This window comes from Apis mellifera, linkage group LG9 (assembly GCF_003254395.2).
Source record: "Apis mellifera strain DH4 linkage group LG9, Amel_HAv3.1, whole genome shotgun sequence".
NCBI classification, from domain to species: Eukaryota; Metazoa; Arthropoda; class Insecta; order Hymenoptera; family Apidae; genus Apis; species Apis mellifera.
Genome location: NC_037646.1, coordinates 2750433 through 2777443, shown reverse-complemented (window position 1 = coordinate 2777443; position 27011 = coordinate 2750433). Strand labels below are relative to the sequence as shown.

Here is a 27011-nt window from a genome sequence, read left to right as displayed (position 1 = left end):
CTTTTTTTTTTTTTTTTTTGATATTCCCATTACTTAAATATAATCGTTAATCTACTACTTATCCGACATAATAGACGAATGAATTGATAAAATATAAGTCCAATGTAAGAATTTATATTAAACGGTGCAATAAAGTCAATAATACATGTAATGACGTATCATCGCGATTATTCAATTGAAAACTTCGAGATTCGAGAACAAGCGAGGATAGAAACATTTTCTACAAGAATTTATCTGAAAGCACGTTCATTTTTTACAATTTTCGCATGTTCCATGATACTGTTTCTTTTATACATATGTATATATTTTTAATTTTAAAATATTCGATGAATGCTTTTCAATGAAACGCATACCATCGTAATTAGTAAGAATGAGATAAGAAAATATTCTTATGCTTTTACAGTTATATTACCAATATTTTCTCGTCGATATTTGTTCTCTCCTTTCACATGACAAGTGAAGTTGCATACCTGCTTGAAAAATTTATTACGGAAAGTGATAAAATGATCTTACAATACCGATGTGCTTCGTATACTTTATATTTGGCGTTTCATTATTTCTTAATCTTGAACGTGAATAATACAAATAAATCTATTACGTTTTTAGATAATTAAACTTTTTTTGTCTTGTTAAAAGAACACTGATTATAAGTTCGCTTGAAAACATGAAATACATATTTCAGGAGCGTATAGATAATACCTACCAATCTTTCATTGAGATTGTATGACATAAAATTGATGATGCATTAATTCATTTTTATGCGTAGTTAGTATTTACAAATGTATTATTATTACTTTCTAAAATCTTTTTGTAACAAATTAAAATATTGTAATTAATTAATATAGTATATGCATAATAATAAATTTTTTGACGATTTTTTAAAAAATTTTAATTCAAAATTCAATTTTTGTTTATATTTATTATTAAAAACAATTATTAATAATAAATTATTAATAATAAATTTAAAAAATAAAATCAAAAATTTATTATAACAAATATATAATTAAATGCGAAGAGATGATTTATAAATTTTATTCAAATCATAATTTAGAATTTAACAGAGAAATATTTTTCACAGTTTTCAAGTTATTATATGTAATTATATATATATATATATATATATATATAAAAGATTTTGTATTATATGGCATGAGCTAACTGCTCAATAAAAAACAAGCAATTTATTATAGATTTTAGATTTTTTTACAATAAAAATTATTCTTCTGTTCAATAAAAATACAGAATTTGCTTCTCTCTTACAAATAATAGATTTTAATAATAAATCAATAAATTTTTCAATTTTTTATTAAAATTTTATTTAAAAAAGTATTTTTATTACATAAAAATATTATAAAAATATTCTGTTTTTTATAATATTAATATTAATATTAATTATACATATACTGAACTTATTTTTTTACAAAATATTTGAATCAATTAAACTGTTCTAGTATATTACTCAAATATTTTTAATAGATACATTCACAGAATTTTTAGATTTATTCTGAATGTAAAATTTTCGTGATTCAATGAATTTTTATATTTAGTAAAATTCATTAAAATATTTCTTTTTTGTTAATTGTTGATCACGTGATACTGCAATTACAGTATTTTCACATATGCTTAAGTAATTCAGTACAAAAGTGATAAATTTTAACGTTTACTTCATATAATATTACGTCATAACTATTAGAAACATATTATATTAAGTATTCTATTTTTTATTTAATACTTTTTTAAATATTAACTAAGAACAATAATTTTATAAATAATTTTTCTTAATTTTCTTATTATATAATTATATAAGGACTCTCTTTAATTGCATGATTCTTAATTTTATAAATTTAATAAATTATAGTAAACAAAAAAATATTATGAAACTTCTGAAAAATTTATTAATATTATTGAAAAATTTAATAATTCTGATAATGTTATTAATATACGATTATTTGATACATTATTTGATATGTGCACGTTTTTTTTATTTGTTTTATTATGTAACTTCTAAGAAATTTTTCTTATAAAATTCATGATAAAATTATATTTAATTGTTAAAAAGAAAAAATTTAAAATAAATATTTCATAAATTATCAATAATTAAAATTAAACAATTTGATTGTTAGATTATATTTTATTTATGAATATTTTTATTATATATAAATTATATATTTAAATTTTTTTTCTATATGATTTATAATTATATTGAATAAAGAAAATTTGAAAGTTGTTCAAAGATATTATATTTTAAAGTATGTAAAGAAGAATTTATTTATAAATTTTATCAATATAATTTTGATTTTTATGATCAACACAATATAATTAATTATATAGTATTAATTATTTTAATTAACATTTATAATCCATTATGATAAAAATTTACAGTCATGACGATAACTTCAATCTAATACAACGGAAATTGTTATTTGATGGTAATGTACAGAAACATAGGAATTGACGTCATTACGAAAGATGCTTTATGGGAACAAAATATTTTCAATGAATACCAATATACATAATATATCATAGAATTTAAAAAAAAAATCAGTCAAAGATATAATAGTGTTTATATGCTAAACACAAGCGTGAAGTTATATGTATAATCATTGCAACGTAATCCTATAATTACTATTGTCCTTGAATACATGAATAATAATTTATAAATCCCAGTTAGTGGTTAAAGTTCGAGGTTTTTAGTCATATGTTTTATAATTCTAAAGTACAGATTAAAGTTAATAACAAATTTATAAAACAAATATATATGTATATATAAGATTTATCCAAATTTATCCAAATTTAGTATGGATATTTAAATTATATTTATAATAAATAATATTGAAGAAATTTTTAATATTTATTTTATTGTTTAATATTTCAGTTATTGAAAAATATATCAAATTTTTTTATTTTAATATAAAATCTACTTCGTGATGTTTATTATAGAATTACTATAGAATTATAGAATACAATATCGTTTGAATAATCTTAACTTAATGAATGCGATTTTATCTGATATGCAATACATTCTCGTATAATAATTTATTTCATTAATAATATTTATAATATTGTTTTTGATTCGTCAATCATTTTTGAATTATTGATATGAACTTGATAGGAATAAAACAGTATTATATATCAAAAGAAATATATTAAATTGTATTAATGGAAAAGAAATATATTGGATATCAACTTTATTAGATCTTCTTCTGTACAGTTTACTTTTTTTGAAAAATAAACTTTATATTGGTAATTCAAAACTGATTAATAGCTGAATATTTTAATCACTAATATTTAGCTATTATACAAAAATATAATGGAAAAATTAGATAAAAAGAAATAAAGATCATGAAAATAAATTAAAGAATCTATTTAAATAATGTTGTATTCTATTTTTTTTTAGTTTTATTTTAATCTTAAAATGATACGACATTTAATAAATATATATATATATATATATATTATATATATATATTATATATATATATATAATATATATATATATTTATATGTATATTATTTTTTATATTATTTTTTATATTATTTTATTATATTGTATAACTTTATAACTAACTACTTGTAGATATAAAAATTTTGAGAGGTTTTTACGATAGGAAACCATTGTGTCATTACTGATTAGTATATTTAATAATATTTTTATCACAATATCAATTATAATCATTACAAATTGATAATTTAATCGATTATTTCAATTCGTATAAAAACACATATGCGTATGAAAATACATGTACATACATAATACGATGTAATGAATGAATAAAAATTGATCAATTGATACGAGTAACTCTGATGTCATACATACAACCTTGAAATTTAACAATTGTGGACATATTGTTGCGAATAAAAAATTTTATATTATTATTTAATTTAACAATATTCTAATCAATTATTAGAACTTTAATATAAAATAATACATTGAATCTTTTTCATGAACTTAATTTTAAAATTTTCCAAATTAAAAATGATAAAATCAATAATGATCAAATTTATAAAAAGAATAAAAATATTTAACTTTATTTAATAAAGTTATTTAATAATGTTATTTTTTCTAATAAATTTAAAAAATAAAATAATTAATTATTTATAATTTAATGTAATTAATTAATTATTAAATTACAGTCTATGTACAAAGTATATAATCATGAACTTCCATGCATAAAAAATGTACGAAAAAGATAAAAAAGAAATCTTAAAACCCTGAAATCCTGTTAATAAATTGAAGTTCTAATTTATTAATTAAAAATTTATAAAATTGATATTGAACTAGTTAAATTTACATCAAAGTTAAATTTACATCATTAAATGCATTAATTTTCGAAAAAATAAACTGGAGGTTCTGTATTATCATTCTTTCTTCTATAGATATGCTCAGAAAATTTTTCTAATGAGCAATAATATATAAGAGATATCAATATATTAATCAAAATTATCAATATATTATCAGTGTATTTAATATTAAATATTAACAATAATTATTAACAATAATTAGATATTAATTAATGATATAATATTAAATATTAAATAATTAAATAAAAGCAATTATTAATATATTTTATAATTATTATAATATAAATAACAGTTAAAAATTATAAGCATTTTTGTATATTTAATAGTATTAGTTTATTACGTTTATAAATAAAAATTAATTTATACGTCAGTTCTTTACGTCATACAATATTATCAGTTTATAAGCATTTAATTGCGATTTCTTTCCACATTTTTTGACAAACAAATGCTTCATTCATTACTTTTTAAAATTTTTAAAATTGAAATTGAAATTTGTTTCTCTCTTAATATTATTTTACTTCGAACTTTTAACATTTTAAATATTGAAAGCCACTTTCAAAATTTAATTTATTGTTATGATAATTTCTGATAAAATTTAAAATATATATTATTACATCTAATGTTCAATTAGCAATTCAAGGATGCAAAATTGCAGTTTGATGCCACTTATAATCAGCATTCATTGTTCATTATTATCATCGATGTTATACAATGGTATAAAAATTTATCGATAAATGAAATTATAATGAAATAATTATTCTATATTCTATAAGCATATATATAATACATACATATATATAATACATATTAAAATTATAAATAATACATTTTATTATATTCAAAAGATATAAAATAAAAAATATATTTTTAGAATTGTTTAATTATTAAATATATTTTTTTCCAAATTCTATTGCGTTATTTCAAAATTCTATAATTCTACTTTTTTAAACATTCACAATCATTATTTTAAAAAATAATTCATATATTTTATAATTCTTTATATTTTTCAAAAAACTAATTTTTTTGTCACTTTAGAATATTATAGAATTATAGTTTATTATAGATACGTATTATAATATATATATTTTATTAGTAATTGAGATAATAAAGTAATGAAATCAGTGATCAGTAATAAAATCAGTTAAGAGATTAATTGTTGACCTTGCATAGTGATAGGTTTATTTTCCGGTACTCTTAACTTCCTGAAAGTATGCTTATGTGTTAGTGTTATTCACGTTGAATGAGAATTAATGTGACTTCTTAGTGTGCGGTCGACGTTCCTTGTATTTTTTTTCCGCGCTGTTGTATTAGGATTTTAATATTGCACGTTCACGAGTCATTGCTCGCGTTGAAGGTTTTTTCGGCGAGAAGAAGAAATCGATTATGCGTCATTCCATGTATTGAAAACTAATAATTCTTAATTAAAAATATAATTATATTGATAAAAATATTTAATTCAATTCGAATTATAATAGTTATTTGTTTAAAATATTTTGGAGAAATTGATATGCTTTAAATTTAAAATGTAATTGTTTAGAAAAAAAAAAAAAAGATAATTTAGATTTATAGATTCATATAATATCAGATTATTTTTAGACATTGACAGATATTGAATATTAAAATTGTTGATTTCAGATATATAAATATTATATGTATACCATTATATATTGGTCTTTTTAAAGGACAAAAAAAAAATCTGAAAATTTTTAAAATAGAAAATGTTAATATTAATTTTTTTTATATTCTTAATAAATAGAATTTTTTTAAGAAAAGATGAAGAAAGATATTGAAATAATTTCATTTTATGTTAAATATTCGAAATAGTTTCAGATTTTTAAATATATTTTAAATCTTTTACAATTCTAAAAAGAAATATGTATTTATATTAGTTTTTCTTTTAAAATTATAAAATATCTGAAAGAATATAAAAAGGATATATGAAAAAATTATATTTATTCAAAATTATATTTATTATATTTGTATATAAATAATTTTAATATTAATTATATTAAAATTATTTATATACAAAATTTTTATTATTTTATTTTTAATATTTTTTGTGGTTATTTTGTGAATCATTGTTTCCATAATTATTTCTATAAAATAATGTAAAAATAATACAAATTAAATTATTAATTAATTTATATAAATAAATTTTTTCTTTATTTAGGATTAGTTAAAAGATTATTATTTAAAACTATTGATAAAAAATTTTAATGAAAAACTTGTTATATTTAGAATTTGATAATGTTCATTATGTACATTATGTACATTATGATTGGATTTAATTAAATATTACTTTAGTTCATTTTATAAAATTATTTTTATAAAAAAAATATTTCTTGCTACATTAACTATTGCTTTTAAATTCATCTTCATTAAATATATCTTACAGATTTTCATCTTTTAATATATTACAATTAGCATCTAATTCAATATATATGCAAAATATTTTTTATTGCAATTATTATAATTATTATAAATAATTAGATATATATATATGTATTAGATATTAATTTAGCGTTATTTTTTTTTATATAATCATTAAAAACTGGAACTTTTAATTTATTAAAAATTTTACTTTTAATTTGTATATATATATAATGTATTATAATTATATATATATGTAAAATCTTAAAAGTCAATAATAACGAAATCCTACTTACATTGTAGAAAAAAAAAAAAAGGATTTCTTTTTTAAATAAAGATTAATAAAAGTATCTATATATTTTCATCGAATTGTATTACTGATTATTCGATTTTTGTTTAAATTCCTATGCAAATAAGAAAGAGAAAAGCCTTGTTATCGATGGTCTGTGTTCCTATTCCGCGAACAACTAACAATTTCAATTTATCCGTCAAGCATGGAAGGTCGTGATTACTTTCTGGGGCGCGTATGTTCATGACGCGGTGTGCATTAATAATTAAGTTTGAGAAACGTTAAATAAAGACGATAGTGTGGAATAATCTTGTTTGTCTTGGTTTCAGCTCTTTCCACGGCCGCCGAGGATGTGGGAGATGGAATTCAAGGGCACGATAATGACACCGGTAAGTAAAGTTAACGAGTTCAAGTTATTTTACATAAATTCAATTCGTGTTACATAAGAAATACATTCAAGTATCTCGCATAGAATATCGTACTTTCATCTCATTTATATCGTCTTAGCTACCTCGAATCAAGGTCAGTTTACTACTTCTAACCGCACACGCTATTCTTCTACGTAATACATATATGGAATTAGGAAGTTCTATACTTCCACTTTGCCAATTTATCTCTCTATACTAATCTTTATTTTTTTTTTTTTAAATATAATCGTAAATAATTGATATGTTTAAATTCGTAATATTAATTTGAAAATTGTAGAATAGTGAATCTATATATGCATATTCACATTTATATACATTGTATATATATTAAAACAAAGTAAATTGAAATTTAATTTTCTTTAAGCTAATTGATTTTAAATTGTTTCAATTTTTTTTTCAATTTTATATATATATATATATATATTAAAAATAATTAGAATATTCACAATATTAACGAATAAATCTAATACATAATAAAATTTTAAAGATAATATTTTAATATTTTTAGTTGAAGTAATATAAAAATAATTAAAAAACAATTAATCAAGTTAAAAATCTATTTGGATTTTTTTTCAAAATTAATTCAATAATGTATATATATATATATATATATATATATATATATATATATATATATATATATATATTAATTTAAAATATATATTGCATACCGGAAAAGAGCTGAAAAGCTTAACTTGTAAGACTAATATACTATTCAATGCTATTCAGTGGACCGAAAAAAATAGTATAATATTACAAGGTTAATTAAGTAATTGAAATTACTTATTTTCATTTACAATTTATACAATGAAATTTAATTTATAATTTATAATTTAACTTATAGAATCAATTATATTTTTTCTTATGAATCGAAAATTGATAAAAAAAATATTTTAATATTTCTATGATATAATTTAAAAATAACTTTATAAATTTCGATTCAAAATTATATCATCATTAATTATTTTTCATTATAATATTCGCTGTAAAATAAGACGTCTATATGTTTTCTATTATTAAAATCGCAATCGCCACTGATTTTTTTTTATTAACTAGATAATGTACACCTGCTAGATGTAACCTAGACCTAGCCTACACTGTTAAAGTATATCTCGCTTAGTCATAGTTAACCTAGAACCGACTAATCTATCAGTTCGGAAAAAAACCTAGCTTCTCACGAGTGACCTCACATGTATTACAATCATTACAATTGTTTATACTACAATTTATAATCTATCTAATATCTATTCAAGCACTTATACCATAAAATAGCCATAATTAGTCAGAGATTCTAATTGTAAAAAATAGAATCTAAAAAGACGAATCGTTACAAAAGATTTAAATGATAAATTTGCATGGAAAACACTTTAAAATCTTTATTAAAAGATTTCTCGGCCACAATCTTTTGCGCTTTAAATACGCTGTTTCGATTGAAGAATTCATTTATCTCCTCGAATTGACAGATACGTTATTGTTTCACGTCCAACCAAACGATCGATATTTCTCGTTTTAATCCATCCTCTGTTACGTTTTCTAAAGAATTCCATATAAATCTTATCTACAACGTCCAATTTAGTGATTTCAGTTTGATTTCAAATCATGGGCTTTAGATGTGATATATCTTTTTTATGTTTGTAGGAAAAGTTAATCGATAATAAAAAATTCCTTTTTATCTCTGAATTGATAATTTACGACATGTCGGAAGAGATTGTGGTCATTATTTTTTTATTTTTTTTGTGTGTATTATTTTGACTATATCTTTCAGGTATTTCTTACACGTCATTCCAATCGTTTCGATCGGGAATTCGTGAAGGGCTATATACTTACTTTTAAGCGGTTACACTTGCCATACATATTCGGTCCAGGGTCGACTAGTCCAGTTCCACGGAGTGAACGGCGATTAATACTTATTGGTGTATTTATTCTCTAGAGTTTTCGATTGATACATTCGATTGGCTAAACTTGTGAGATTGTCATTTAGACCACGGTCATACGGTATTAAGAATAATTAACCGATGAGTTCTTGCTTTCTACGTACATTTGTACATATATATATGTCGTGTTTTGTAGAGATATAGTTGTTATATTATGATATATGCGATTATAATAATCAAATGCTAATATTTCTGATACCCGAATGAATATATACTTGTTATGAAATGCATACAGATTGAATAGTTTGACCTTTGTTTTCCTACTCGATCCGATTTATATATGTATGCATATAACCGTTTAAACGATTAATATTGATTATACGAATAATTAATATTACCTTCGATGGGAATATATTATTCGTTTATCTACATTTACATTTGTATTCCCATAAAATTTCCCATAAAATATTTATCATAAAAAAATAAGGATTATTATGTATATTTTTTAAAATACTGTAATGCATGTATATATACCTTAATTGTTTCAGGACCAAATCTTTTTGGGGCCAAGGCAAAATTTTCTTTTATCAATTATTAATGATAGAAACATTTTTTGTAATGTAAAATCATAACATATTAAGATTTGAAATCTATTTCATTGAAAAAAATATATATACATAAATGTATATGCGCGAAAGAATTTATAAAAAATTTCACTAGTTCTTTGGGAATAATTTTATCTATCATTTTATCATGTTACATTATTTAATAAATAACATTTAAATTTTTTTAAAATAAATTATTGAAAATGTAATAAATTAATATGGATAATTAATCTGTAGTTATTTTAGAATAAATATATTTTTTAGAAATTATAATAGTTATAATTTCATGTAATTTTTAGAAAATTTTTATACTAATAATATTTATACTAAATATAATGAATTAAAAAAAAAAATAAAATATTAAAAGAAAAATTTTATTTTAATCAATTAAAATGTTTATTGTTAATATCAATATTATAATTTTTTTTATAATGATATATAAAAAAATTCATTTATTAACTCATAATCCAAAGCTTATAGAGATTATATAAGATTTATGGAAAAAAAAATTAAACGTCTTTACGGCAAAAAATAAATAATATTAAATATATACATACGCCGAGTCTTATAGATATATAGTTGTTATATTATTATGTTATATACGGATATAGTTATTATATAAATAATATTAAATATATGATAATATTTTTTAATGAGATAATTAAATAATAACAAATATTTTTAATATTATTATTAGTAACAAATTTGCGATAAATTTGTAAGAAATAATTACTAATATTTATTACTATTTCATTTTTAAAGCATTTAAATCTTCTTTGATTTATTTTCCATCTTTTTATAATCATTTCTTGTTACATAAACATTAATTAAAAATGATTCAATTAATTTGACTAAATACTTAAATCAAAGTGGATTATTATTTACTAACGCAAAATAACATGACGCGAATATCTATTCATTTGTATTAATTTATTATAAATTTTCAAATTTAAAAAAAAAATGTTATCGTAATATATTGTAACATTTTAATTGTAATTTTATTAATATAATATATAATCAGAATTAACATATAATCAGAATTAATAACAAATTTTTTGTTGTTATTGTATTACTTTTTATATTATTTGATATGATTGTTTTTAATTCTGCAATAGAAAAAATCTTATATTATAATATTACTTTTATAAATAAATTTTTTTTATTTATAATTATTGCTGTTTTTAGATAGATATCAATATATTTCTGTTATTTCAATATCATAGTTATATTTTTAAGTTTATATCAATTTAAATTTTTCTTACATTTTATCTTTTTATATTAAATTAATTTAAATAAATTTTTAAAGTCACAAATGGTTAATGAATTCATTTTTTTATATATGTTTTTATTCTTTTTGTATGGATAATAAAATATCATAAAATAAAATAAAATTATCATATCATAAAATAATAAAATTATTGAGAAAATTAGCTATAAACTATAGTATTTTAGTAGTAAACTATAGTATTATGTAGTATTTATATATATAGTATAGATTTTTTTACGTATAATGATATTTCAAATTTTATATTATCAAGATTGCTTTAGAATAATTCTGTGAAATTCGATATTTGTTTTGTGTAAATAAAATATATAAAATTAAAAAATTTTATATTTATATATGCATACATTATTTATATATTTTCTTTTTGCAATTTTTATCATTACATTATCAGTATAAAAATTAATTTATTATTTTATTTATTTGAATTTTGATAATAATAAGGAATCTTTTAATGTTAAAAAAATAATAAATAAATAATATTAAATAATTCATTATTTATTAAATAAATAAATAATATTAAAAAAATTTAATAATAAATAATACATACACACATACATATAATATATTAATATTAAAAATTATGATAATCAGCATAATAATTCTTTCTTATCTGATATAGATATCAATGGAATATTATTTCACAATATTCCAAACATTGTAAAATGCTTTAATTTGCCATTTTTATAACGCATGAAAGTAAATTATAATTAATTATATAATAATTAAATACTCAATAAAATATAACTATAATAAAATAATAAAAATATATAAAAGTTTTTTCAAAAATATTATATTTTATTTATATAAATTGTTTAAAAATTATTTGTGTTTAAAATAAAAAGTAGAAATTATTGTTGTTCAAAATTATTTGTCAAAAGAAAAATGTTTTATTTTTTTTTTATATAAAATTTTTTTATTTATAAATATAAATATTATAAATATTTTTGAAATTCATAAAAAATTATATTTCTTTACCATTATTTTTTTCTTAGCTATTGTTCTAATATTCCTAGTTGAAAATAATTCAAAAATAATCCGTACATAAAGCAGGCAACAATATGCTTATATATTATGATTCTCGATAATGTGTACTAATAACATTTGCAAATAACCATGTATGCTAAAAGTACATATTTGAAGGTCGATAAGTAAAATATCCAAAAATAGATATTTCAAGATTATTGTTTCGTATAATAATGATACAAGTTAAAAAATATTTTATAATGAAGAAGAAATATGTTTTAATAAGTTTTTATAAAAAAAACAAAAATGCAAAAATAAAATAAAAATTCATATACATTTTACAATATTTATAATGTTATTAAAATTTCATAAGTATAATGAAAAAATAATAATACATATTTTTTGTTTTTTTTATCATTTAATTTTTTATTAATTCATGTTCACAGAAAAAGGAAAATTATTCTTAGAATATTTCAAATGAAAATTATTTAAATACATTCTTTATTTAAAAAATATTTTGTACAAAATATTTATGTCTTTTCAATTTTTTAAAATCATCAGATTTATTTTATCAGATAAATATTTTTTTTATTATATTTTATAACAATTAAAAAAATATATTCATCAATGTTAGAATCATGATCTTTAAATGACTGAATATAAAAATGGGGATAAATTTAGGGATAATTGTTATGCATTTATTATTTGTATTATATTATTATATTACAGTAATATAGGAGCAGATATTATTAATGTAAACAAAATCAATTTTTAATACTACTTAAAAATTTCACCAATTTTTTGATATTCGAAACTTAACTTTTTTAAATATATGATAAAAAAAATATGATAATTTTGAAAAATTCAAAAGAAGTTGATTTTATAAAAATATGTTTATAATATTTTTCCTTTGAAATTATTTAAATTTGTTTTGAACATTTTTTATATCATTGAAAATAAAAGATTTTTAAATGGTTCCCTTATAAACATTTTATATATCAACACTTTTTTTGATTTTTAAAGAATTTAAAAGCCATGTAATTTATTTTTTAATTTTGTATGTTAAGATAATGAATAATACAATATATCAATATATCTTGATAATTGCAAGATTACGTATTTTTTACCATTTATAGAAAGCGAAAAAGAAATCTAAATGCTTTTAATATTAAATTAATTTTACTTTTAAAAATGAAAGAATATGTAGAAGAGTATTAATATAAAATTAATAAAAATAGCTGAAGTATTTTGTAGAAAAATGCAATTAAATTTTTATATTGTATATATAAAAATAAATTATTTTTACTATAGCTTGCACAATTGGATTATTATCAATAATATTTTATATACGAGTATGTAATACAAATAAATTTTGTACATAATAAGTTTAATATTAAAATAAAATTTTACAAGTTAAATTTTGCAAATTATCTATTTCATATAGATTTGTAAAACTGTAAAATTATGATAAATTATAACTCGTCAATTTGTCATAAATTGTGCAAAAAAGGTTGATTTATGTAATAGTTAAAGCAAAATCAAAAAAAATGTAAATTTATCGACTTCTATATTAAATTTATTAATTTTTAAAAATTTAAATTAATTTATATAAGAAAATAATTTTATAATATTCTTAAAAAGAATATGAGAATAATTATATCAAAATATTTTTTTTTATTATTTACGAGTGTAAAATGATATTCATGAACACAGAACACTCCATAACCATCTAGCGATAAACAACTGGAATTAAAATTAATTAAGTAAAAAAATTAAAAAATTTTAATTTTTTGATTTCCAATTTAAACTTTTTGCCTTTTGATAATTTAAATTAAATATTTATAAAATAATTTGAGATAAATTTTATTCAATTATTTTTTCGTTAAACAAATTAAAATTTTTCGTTAGGCAAATTAAAATTATATAATTTAATATAGCTATTAAGCGAATATTTATCTAAACTCGTTTCAAATTATTTTTAAAGATTTAAACTTTAATTAACATTTATAAAAAATAAAAGATTCATAATTATATTTAAATTATATAATTATGTCACCTGTCAATTAGTTTATTCGTTTATACCGATAGATAACGATTCAACATTTAATTGATTTAATAGTTCAATTTTCGAATATTATAAAAATAATTATTAAGATAAATCTAATCATATTATAAGTGCAGAATTGACGTAATATACATTTTCTGTTCCACGTTTCGAAAAAAAGTGTAGAATCTTTTTATCCCTTTATCAATTTACTATCATTCTCAATGTTATCAATTCAGCATAAATATTTATTCTGTAATTTTTTGAAAAAATATTTTTTAAGATTAAATTATTGTTTAAAATTTATTTTATTTATCAAATTTTAATACAAAAATTAAAATAAAAAATAAATAATTTAATTCTATAAAATTTTTAATAAAATAAGAATAAATTATTAATATCATTGTATTTAAATTCATTTTATAACAAAAAATTTCAAAAATTGATTTATTATAATAGTATTTGGTTTATTGCTTATATATAAAGTTATGAAATATTAGAATTAAATTATTTTTCGTTTTAATACGTAATACAATAAATTTTATTAATAATTTATAATAAATATATGAATATGATTGTATAAAAAAATTTATTTTTATCGATTGTATAATATATAAAATAAAAAAGAAAATAAAAAAAATGCCAACAACACACGGTGTTCCCAAGCGGTCACCCATCCAAGTACTAACCGTGCCCAACGTAGCTTGACTTTGGTGATCGGACGAGAACCAGTATGCCCTACGTGGTATGGTCGTTGGCTTGTTAAGATAGGTTCTGTTCTGTATATATTGAAATCAAAAAATAAATATAAAGTAATAAAATAAAAATATATTAATATTTGAATTTGATTTAAATAAAAAATAAAATTTATTTAAATATTCTTTTTAAAGTGCTAAAACTTTTGATAATCATACAAATTATTTAACTAATGATTATAATTTTTATTAATATTCACGATCTTTGTAATGTTTATTACATAGTATCTCAATAGCATTTATATTCCATTATATTAAAAATTTATGAGTATAGTAGTGATAAGTGTAACCTGACTTAACAAATATTATTATTTAATGATAATGGAAAAGAAAATGCAAAATTGACATCATTAAGAGTACTATTTTGTGTGAACAAATATACTATATATATATATATATATATATATATATATATATATATATATATATATTTATATAATATAAAAAAAATATATAGAAAATATACAATATAATATATTGATATAAATAATATTAATTATTTTTATATTTTTCTAAATATAATAAATTGATATATTCTTCTTCTTTTATTTTAAAATGATCTATTACTTTTTTTTATACAATATGCAATTATTCATTCTATTATAAATAATTTTTCTAAATTGTATAATAATAAATTGTATAAAAATTCTTTTTCTTCTAATCTAATAGTGAATAAATTGCTTTCTTCTTCTTTGAGAAGAAGATTTCTCCATTCTCAAGAATGACTTCTAAGTCGCATTCATACATTTACTTAAGTACTTCTTTTGGAAACATTGATAGGAAGAATTGTTGCATATCTTTCTCATCAATTGATGGACTTTCTCCATATTTAAAAGCAGACGGTTCAATATTTTCTCTCATGATCGATAAATATTTTCCTTCGTAATTTCACTGCATGTTTTACTAATCATGTTGATACAGTCTCTAATATTATAATCAGCAAAAAATTCTACAATTTCTGGATATACTAATATTAAACTGTAAGAAATAAATATTTATAATTAATAATATTATAATTAAAAATATTTAAAATTAATAAATAATATTATAAATAAAATATACCAAATGAATTTATATCAAAACAATTTTCTATATTTTTTTGTGACACTATATATACAAGAAAGAAAATTACTATGAATTCTTTATTTCTCTCTTTTAAAAATACACTAAATTGGTTCCGAATTTTTTCTCCAAAATATTCTTTAGGTTGAAAAATTATATAAAATTATTAGCAAATTATTAGACATTTATTTTGTCTGTGTCCGTTAAATATAAATCTTCTGCAATATAAAATTGAAATACATACGAATTTATAATAATCTAAAGCTAATAATCTAAACTTTAAATCTTTTTATAATAATAGAATAATAATAGAAATATAGAATAATAGAAATTAGATAAAATTTACTTTCTTTGATTCGTAAAGTAATAAAACTTTATTTAGTTGCAATTCAAATATATAGTACCAAAAATCTTTGATTTTCAAGAAGGTCTTCATTCACTAAAAATATTTTTCAGAATTCAACATTTAAACGAATATAAATTTTTTTTTATTTCAAATCCTTTATATTTTAAAGTCGGATTAGAAATATTACTTTATCTCATTCTATCTCTTTATTTCAAATGAAGAATTTTAGATATAATTCTTTGTTAGTTCACTAAATTCGATCTTAATCTCAAAATATAAGATATATGTATAAAGATGAACAAATATAGAATTCTATATTTTTTTTTTCTAATTTTATTCATAATGAATTTAATTTTAATTTCAATCATTAATAATACTATTAATTTATTTTTTAATCGATAATGTTGCATATAATATAAAAATAATTTTTTTATATTAATATATTTTTTATATTAATAATATTTTTGATATTATATTACTGATATTATATGATAATATATGATATTACTGATTGTATTTTTCTTATAAATAAAAATTGTAACAATGTAATTAATAGATAAATGATTTAAATTAAAGCAAATTATAAATAAGATATAAACAAAATATAATATAAATTTATCAATTTTGTATTTTATGTTCAAAAAGACAAAGGATGAAAATGTATTTTTAATAATAATTCATTTTTAATAATAATTATTATTAAAAATTCTTATAGCATTTAGATAAATCTAAATTTAAATCATTTCTAGAATAATTTAATTTTGATTTAAGCTATTAAAACTTAAAAAATTCACGTTAAAAGAATTTGAATTTTTTTATTTCATATAATAATTATCTTTATTTATTTCTAGATTTCTTTTTTTTATTTTATGTAATTAATATTTAAATAAATTAAATTTGTATGATAATCTATTCTTTTTTTATACATCACTTGATACTAGTATACAATAATAGAACTTATCTCTACAAGCCAACGACCATACCACGTAGGGCATACTGGTTCTCGTCCGATCACCAAAGTCAAGCTACGTTGGGCACGGTTAGTACTTGGATGGGTGACCGCTTGGGAACACCGTGTGTTGTTGGTATATTTTTTTTTTCTTTTTTATTGCATATATATATATATATATATATATATATATATATAATATATTAATACGAAATATTTTTACATATAATATTGAAAAAATTTATTGCATTATTTATGTATTGAAGAATAATCGAATTTTAATATTTCATCATTTTAAAATGATAAAAATAAGCAATAAATAATATTAGTACTAAAATTATTTTTTTAATATTAATATTAATAATTTTCGATCTTTTATGATGTAATTATAATTTTATTTTAATAGAGATTATTCCTTACATCATGACTTAAATTTTAATAGATAGCTGAAACTTTAATTTTCATTTTATTGAAAAAAAAATTAAACAAAAATTAATTTGAATTTTATTTATTTTAAATAAACTTTTTTAATATAATAGATAGATAAATAAACTTTTTTTATTGCAACTTATTTCTATTGCATGAACTTGAATTACAATTTGTATATTCATTTTCATATTATTTCTATTTCATCTCATAATTATTTATTCTTTCTTATTTTTTAATTTATTCTTTTTAATTATTTTAATTATATCTTATCTATTCTAATTATTTTATTTATTTATGCTTTAACATTATTTTTTCATTTTTTTTTTTAAAATAATCTCTTATTCTTTCAGAAATTCTGTCTTATTTTAATGTTTATTTTAACTTTTTCCATGTTTTAATTATATTATATTTTTTTATATTTATTCTATTTATTTTTCAATTGTTTATTGTTGATTGATTAATTGATTATTGTTTATTTGAAATTCCATTCATTTCTATTGTTTGTTCTTCTATGATTTTTTTACTTTTTTATATTTTTTCTTGTGTTATTTTAATTTTTTTTTTTCCGTCATTTTTTTTCTGAAAAACGTAATTTTACTTTATCTTATAATTCTTTTTTGAAACGTAACTTTTGAATTTTTATATATTTACTCTTTTTTTTTTTTTTTTTTTTACATTATGTTTCTTATTTGTTGATATAATGTACTAATAGTAACTATCTGTACAATGATACAGATGAGCATAATAAATTTTGATTGAAAATACAATAATTCTTATTGATATTATTAATTTAGAATGGAATAAAGCAATAGTGTTATTAATGTGAATATTTATTGAATTTTTAAATTAATTTTTAATTAATTTTTAATTAATTAATTATCTTTTAATTATTTATAAATTATTTTTAAAAAGAATTACATTAACTTAAAATTAATAAATTAAAATAAAATATTAAAAAATAAATAAATGAAATGTTTTAACATAATGCAATTTCTATAAAAAATAAACAAAATGAAAAATTTCTTTCGTGTTTAAAATTTATTAAAATACTTAACATATAGCGCTATCTCTTTAATAAATGCACGAACTAACCACACTTTGTTACCGGCAAATTTAGTAATGGTCTTTGGTAGTGCCATCTCTTGGTTAAAGATTAGAACTATTTAGATAGATCTAAAATAATAATCGCTTGTAATAATAGAATATACTAAAATATATTATAAAAGAAAATTAATAAAATTTCTTGAATTATATTAAGCAAGAAGATTATTGCTGAACAATATCTAGCAGACATATTTTAGGATTTACATTTTTCCGATTTGAAATCAGCTACTTTATTATTACATTCATACTATTTGGTTTAATTTTGTTCTCAAATGAAATAAGAGATTTGAGATAACGGGAAATTATATATCATATTATTCTTAAAAAAAAAAAAAATTTTATAAAAATAGAATGACATTCTCTCTTTTTTTCTTTGTTTGTGTATTACTAAATAATTTCAAATAAATATAAAGATTTATGATTTTTATGGATCTCTCAATTATTTTCAATATAATTGATTTTCTTTTTTAGATTCCAAAAAAGGAAAAAAGATGGCGAATTGTTTATTTTGAACTAAAAAAATAATTGTTTATCGTGAATTGCTATATTTTTAAGATTGTTGTTTCTAAAAATACATTATAAAATCAAGAATATTATATTTATTTCTTTTTATATAAAAGATTGAACATTACAATTTTGAATAAAAAAATGATAAAATTATATTTAATTGATTTTTTTCATATTTATACGAGTATAATTAAAGAGAACAAATAGAGATAAAGTAAGAATTAATCATCTGCGCCGTCTCTTGTAAATATGCCAAGAATATTATTCTAAAAGGATTTAAAAGATGGCACTAGTTCTCAATTCATGTTCTGTGCTCTATGTCTTACTTTATTTTTCAAGAAATATATTTGATATTCAAAAGATGGCGATGATGATCAATTCTCACTTTATTTCTTTTTTAATATTTGCTCTCCTTATCTACATTAATTTCATTTACGGCATTCTGGAGATGGCGCTGATTGTTCAATTTTCATTCTATTTCTATCCTTTTCTTATTATTTGTTTTTCTTGTTCTACTTGCTCTATAGAATTTATACACTCAAGGGATGATATTTAATTAATTTTATTATTTGCTTAATTTATTGACAGTAATATATTGTTTTTAATTTTAAAAATCTTAAAAAGATCTATTCAATCCAATTTTTTTTTCATAAACAGATATATTTATTTTTATATATTTTATTATATTATTTTATTATGTATATTACATGTAAATTTTTTTAATAATAAAATATTTTTATTTTCTATTAAATTTTTAAAAATACATTTATAAAAATTTATAATTATTTAACATATATAAATGATATATATAATGATAGTAATATATATAAATGAATTTAATTCCAAAATATTTTTAAGATAATATTATATTTAAAATTATAAATATTATGATTAAAATATTATTTAAAAATATCATAAATTAATATTATATTTATATTTTTATATTTAAAAAATATAAATTTTTAATTCATAAATAATATAATTCCTATGTTTTATTATTTGTAATAATTAAAAAATTTATGAATACATTTTAATATATAACATATAGGAATATTTATAAAAGGTTATTTATAAAAGGATATTTATAAAGTAAAATATTTATCAAAAATATAAAATATTTATATAAAGTATAAAATATTTATCAAAAAAATTATTTTTAAGATTTGACTTGACTTCATGAACTTTTGTAATTAAATTGAACATATTTCCTATTATAAATTATAAGAATATATCAAGCACTTCGATTTTTTGCGCAATTGATATTTCAACACAAAAGACACAAAATTCTATTCCTATTGCTATACTTTATCTGTGATTATAAATAATAATGTTCTCTTATGTCTAATATTCTTCTAATATTGTCGATTTGATATAAATAAATGAAAACTTACGGTAATAACTAAATTTATGTTTCGATATTAATAGTTTTGTTTTATTTCGTATATTAATTCTATAAATTTTTAATTTTAATTATAGAATTAAATAATGTATAAGATAGAAAATATATTGTAAATAAAATATAATTTTATAATTTTAATGTTTATAGTTTATTTAATTACAATATTAATATTGTATATAATAAATAAATAAATAAATAAATTTTTTAATTAATTAATTGGTGAAGTGATTATAATTAAAGTAAAAATAAACAAATTTTATCTAAAAAATTATTAATCTTAATAAATAAGAGAATATAAATATATAAATAATATAATACTTTTTTTAATATAATAAAACTTATTTTTATTACTCCAAAATTATAAAGAAACTTTAATTTTTTAATTTTCTAAATAAAAGTTTTATTAATGATTACTTTGAAAATTTGAAAAAATAGCATACATCATTTGAAATTTATTTTAGAATATAAATCACTTAAAAACTTAGGTTAGAATTATTCAAAATATTATTTAAAATTTACTTTCTTTTTTATATTTTTAATCTGTTCATATATAACTAGAGTTCATAATATATCTTACGCATCCATTTTTCAATATTTATAAATTTATAGATATTTATATATATATATATATATATATATATATATATATATATATATATATATAAGATATAATATTAATCTAAATAAATAATGTATATATATATATTATATGTATTAAATATATATGTATATATATATATATAGATTATTAATAACATAATTATTATAAATGATATCGATCAATGAATCAAGAAAAATTACATTATTTATACTAAAAAATATTTTATTAAATATTGTCAATATTTGTGAATGAAATTTTTTTTTCAAGTGTTCGAAAATCAAATCAGAATACTGGAAACACAGAAAGTATTAATGACTTTGGTAAGTATACGTAATATGGCAAACAATGCTTGTTAATGGACCGATAAAAATGACGAGTAGACATGGTTACAACTTTTCTAGAAACGTTTTAATAGTTTTAAAAATGATAATAGAAGTTTATTTTACCCAGTTACCCAATTCACATTTTTTTTATCTACAAAAATTCTTTTTCTTCTTTTTTCTTCTTTTATAAAAATCTATCTATTCTATAGTCGATTCATATGTGGAAATAAAAAATATATTTATTTCAAACTATCTTAAATAGATGTTATTCTATTCGAAGAGTTTGATTATTTATTGCATATTGTATTCAAATAAAAAAATAAATTATATAATTATTATAAATAATTTTTTGATTGTTATATATCAATGGTTTACTATATATAAATGTTATATGTCATTTTTTTTATAATATATAATTTTTTTTATATATTATTTTATATATTCATGTAATTTTTTACTGTTTTTCACTTTATTGTTTATTGTACATATCTACCATCCATATTTACTATGTAATCTTTAAACCTGTTTTTTTTTTCTTGAAAACATTAAAAGTGAACATATAACATTTGTACCATAAATATAATATTTATACATTTATTAACTCATAGATATAATATTTTTCAAAAAATATTTGTATTTTTGTTCACACGTTACACAACTTAGTTTACCTATTCAGAAGAATATTCATTTAACGTAAGTACACATTTATATATTCATATATATATATTTATGACAGTTATATACAACAATTTTTAAAAGAGAAACATCTGTTAAACATTATTTAACAAATAAAATTATTTTCTACTAGAATATCCATTTCATAAAATTCATAAAAAAAAAAATCAATTATATCTTATGATATAACATTTTTCAAAAAACAAGAAAATAAAAAGACTTTGTAATTATACAATAATACAATATGTACATATATATATATAATCTTCAAATGAGGAACATTTACGTAGGTTCATACGTTAAGGAATAAAATAAATACAATTTTTAATTAAAAAAAAATGTCTATTCGATAGAAGTATCTATCAAGTTTGTTTTTACATTCGTTAAAGAAGAACGATTAATATTTGCGTCTATTTCTTTTTTTTTTTTTTTTTTGTATAAACGCTAATTACAATCGAAACAGTTATCGTCCTTTTTTGATGGTAACATAACAGAGAATAGTTCAATTGTCGGTTAACCTTTCGTTCAACGGAACAATCAACATTAGTTTACCGCCAGCTGCTTCCTAAACGCAATAGGTCGCCACGTGATAATCACACGCTTGGCATATGAGACGTATTCGTTGCTTGAAAATTTTCCTACCCAAGTTTTCCAATTCCTTCCATGGGGATTACGTTACAAAATGTGTACGATCCATCGAACACGCGCGTATACGCAATCTTATCGGTAGAACTGCCAAGTATGGCGAATTCTTTTCCATTAAGTGAATATATTACGAATTCTTTGCATGAATCTCTTACATATTTTCCTTCGAAATTTCCTTTAATTGAAAAATACACGTAATAGGATAATTCCGGAAAACCAATGGTCCTCTTCAATTTATCCTCCTCAATTTATCCTTCTCAATTCGAGGTTATACATCGTTGAAATCAGAATTTGAGCATTGTGAAAATAAACTCTTACTTAGTAATTATTTGAATAAAATTATTTTATTTCACCTTAAATAATATTATTTGAATATTAATACATATTTCGAAAGATAAATTATTTTAATATTTGATATAATTTGATGTCTTATTTGATCTAACTATAAAAATATAAAGATTTTTCTCATATCTAGATATACATACGTGATAGATATACGTGTTTTTTTTACTAATTTTTGAATTTCGTAAATATTTTCCTGAAAATATTTAATTGTGTTTCTCATATAAGAAATGTATTATTTAATATACTTTATTTTCTCTTATTATTTAAATAATTGAATATTTGATTAAATAAATGATTTAAAAATAATTTATGAATAAAATTTTAGATTTTATTTGCAAATGTTTTAAATAAATTTATTTTCTATCAAATATATTTGATTGTAATTATTTTTTCTTCTTATTTTTTATTTTTATTATTAAACAAAAAATGTTCAATTCTGATATCAAATTTTGTACTTTTATTACAATTTTCTAATACATACATTTATATTGATATTACGTTATTTTTTTTTACGTTTTGACATCGATTTATGCAAGAGCTTGAGTCATCTTGTATTTGAAAATTTGCAAATACATATCCAGTTAATTATCCATCATTTTTCTAGAAATAACCAAGAAAATTCCAAATACATTTGGCAACAGATTTATCATAAAATATTGTGAAATTGTCACGATATTTAAAATTTAAATATGATTTATTGCTAATAACTATTTAAGTGTATGAGAAATTAAATAAAACAAGTTAATTGACACGTTATATGTATACTTTGAAATTGCGCATAAAACTCTGCATTTAGTATTCTAAAGTATCAAATGTAAAATGCGTTGAAAAACCTTGGCAATGAAACGAAACACGTTTTTGATGAAATATACATATATGAAACGTTTTATTTTATTTTGCAGCAATTTTTTAAAACATTAATGTTGTAATGCATTACAAGATACGAAGTCTCTAATTTTATTTCCTTACGTATTTATTTTTCTTATTGTTTCTTTAAAATTTTCCATTTTTTTTTATCTTCTTAAAGTAATCAAACGATTTAATCTTTCCAAATATTTGCCGCAATAAATTTCACATTTTTGTTATTCATCAAATTAAACTTTAAATCTCTGTGTTATTAATTACCTCAATAAATACTTCAATTAATGCCACATTTTCCTTTTTCTACATCAGCATTATTGTGCAAGGGATTAAAATGCAATATTGCGCAACAAAATAAATATTTGTTATAAAGTTCACTATTATTAATAAATCTCTATTATTAATATTATTTCTATTATTAATTATTTCATTAAATATTTTAATTAATATCACATTCTTCCTTTTTCCCCTTATCAGTACAATATTGTGAAATGACACAAATCTTCGTTCTAAAATTCAGTATAAAAATAATTGATAACTAAAAATAATACTTAGTGAATAATACTCTCTGAAAAAGTATTTTGCAACTTTTTGTGGGTCATGGTTTTATAGTTAAACCGTAGATTTTGAAGTATAAAAAATTTAACAGAAGAATAAAAAAATAAGGAACAACTAATTAAAAGAAAAATAATATAAATTATAACACAAAATCAAAAAATGTAAAATATAAATTAAAAATAGCAAAAATATGTTCGTTATAAATTTTTTATATTTAAAATATTTTTAACAATTATCTCACTTGTATTTGTATAAATTAAATTATTTATAATATATATAAATTAAATATTTTTTTTATAAATGGCATAATAAAAGTAATTGTAAAATTATCTATATAATTTCTCACTTTATATTGTATCATGTCGAATTCTAAAAATTGCATATGTTATTCACGTTATATAAATTTTGGGAGTGAAAACTACGTGAAATTCAAAGAAACAAGTTCAAGTTCGATTTTACAGTAGACTACTAAATTATGTTATATTTGTACGATCGTCCTCGAGCCAACTTTGCTTTTGCGGTAGACGACAAAATTTAGACCAGACAGAGTTTATGGCGGATAAACCGAATTTCAGAATTTTTCGCGACATGGATAACATCGATGACGACGAATCGAATAGTCGCCAACCACGAATGCCAGAAACATCGATGCTTCGTGACTTATAATGTCGTAGTTACTTTAACTTTGATGTCACCCAGAATATTCTACATATATGTCGATCATAAAAATCTTCGAACGTCTTATGCAATCTTAACTAACAATCTTAACCAATGAAAATTCTTTTTTTAGCAAATAAAAAATTACGAGTGCATGGAACTTTCGAATTCATTTTAAGATTAATAATAATAAAATTATTTCTTTTATATTTTTTTTCTTTAAAATATAAATTTATAACGATGATACGAGATAAAATAAAATTTTAAATATATAACACTTAGATTTTCTATCTTTTTGTAAAAAATATTTTCAGATGAAATTATATTTGTACATAAAAAAAAAAATTCTGAAAATTTAAAGATTGCTTTCACCTTCTCAAAGAAATTTTCTCTATAACAGTTGTTTCATATTACGCTCTATATACACTCAAACTTTCATTTTAATCTGAATTTTTAAGTAAGATATATTTGCTTATAAAATAATATATGAAATCTCGTATGAATGACTGGCTGTGGTTCTTTTATTTTATTATAATATATGTATAGAGGACGATGTAAATGAGATAACTCGTATATCTTCGTTATTTTTATAGATGTGGAAAAATGTTAGGTTTGTGAAACATGAACAGCAAAGCTTAGAAATTGAAAAGCATTGTGTGAAATAAAAAATATAAAAAAAATAAGAGACAAAAACTTTTCAAAATACTCATTTATAAATCGTATTTAAAAAAGATTTCTTCTAAGATCTTTTATTCTTCGATAAATGATCATCGTTTCTTATTTAAAAAAAAAAAAACGCAAAAAGCCAATGTTTCTTTATAAATATATATATTTATAAATTAATATTGAAAAACATAATAATAGATATAAAGTAAAAGTAGAATGAACAGTTCAATGATTATATTAAATTTATACTTGTAATATGTAGATGATTAGATAAGAAATATAATTATTACATTGAGGCAAAAATATCAATTTTTTAGTTCGAAGTTGATATGTATATCATATATATATTATATATATATATATATATATATGTATATCATTATATATATATATATATATGATGATTAATTTTGAAATGCAAATAATGATATTTATGTATGATTACTATATCTATTTATTAATAATTTATTTATAAATAAATATTTATATACATTTTTTCAATTTTGTAATACGTAATATATATAATATATAATATATAATATATAATATATATAATATATATATATATATATATATATACACATTATTTTTATTTGTTCACAAATACATATGTATTATTGAAAAAAATAAGTTGCGAAATGATATATTGTTTTGCATTTCTTCCACTTTGTTGGATATATATTTTTCTTATATTTCATTTATTTTTTAATTTTTTAATTTCACATTATATTTTAATGTAGAAATATTTTTTTCTTTCGACAACATTATAATATTTAGGCACAAATTATGTAAAATTATAATAGAATACGATTTTCAATTGCAGCGTATATTTTTGAATAAAAATCATTATGAAATAAGAATTTTAACTCATCACACTGATAATTAAATTCTACAGATGCTCGGCCACGGAGTACAAGTATAGCAGGTTTAAATTTACGCGCGCGTAGCTGAAAATATTGAAGGCGATTG

At 18.7% G+C, this 27011-nt stretch overlaps 1 protein-coding gene and 2 non-coding genes across 12 annotated transcripts in view; 2 read left to right on the top strand and 1 right to left on the bottom strand.

The window, feature by feature from the left end:
• LOC724177 overlaps window positions 1-27011 on the top strand; it is a 76866-nt gene that overhangs the window by 20798 nt on the left and 29057 nt on the right. For all 10 annotated transcript variants that reach the window (XM_006558166.3, XM_006558167.3, XM_006558169.3 and 7 more), the window contains one exon: window positions 7291-7350. In XM_006558166.3, coding sequence (XP_006558229.1) covers window positions 7291-7350 — 60 coding nt within the window. The remainder of the gene's footprint in view (window positions 1-7290; window positions 7351-27011) is intronic.
• Window positions 14801-14919, bottom strand: LOC113219023. Its single transcript, XR_003305379.1, has one exon. It is a non-coding gene; the product is annotated as a 5S ribosomal RNA (ribosomal RNA).
• LOC113219024 lies at window positions 17293-17411 on the top strand. The gene has a single exon (XR_003305380.1). It is a non-coding gene; the product is annotated as a 5S ribosomal RNA (ribosomal RNA).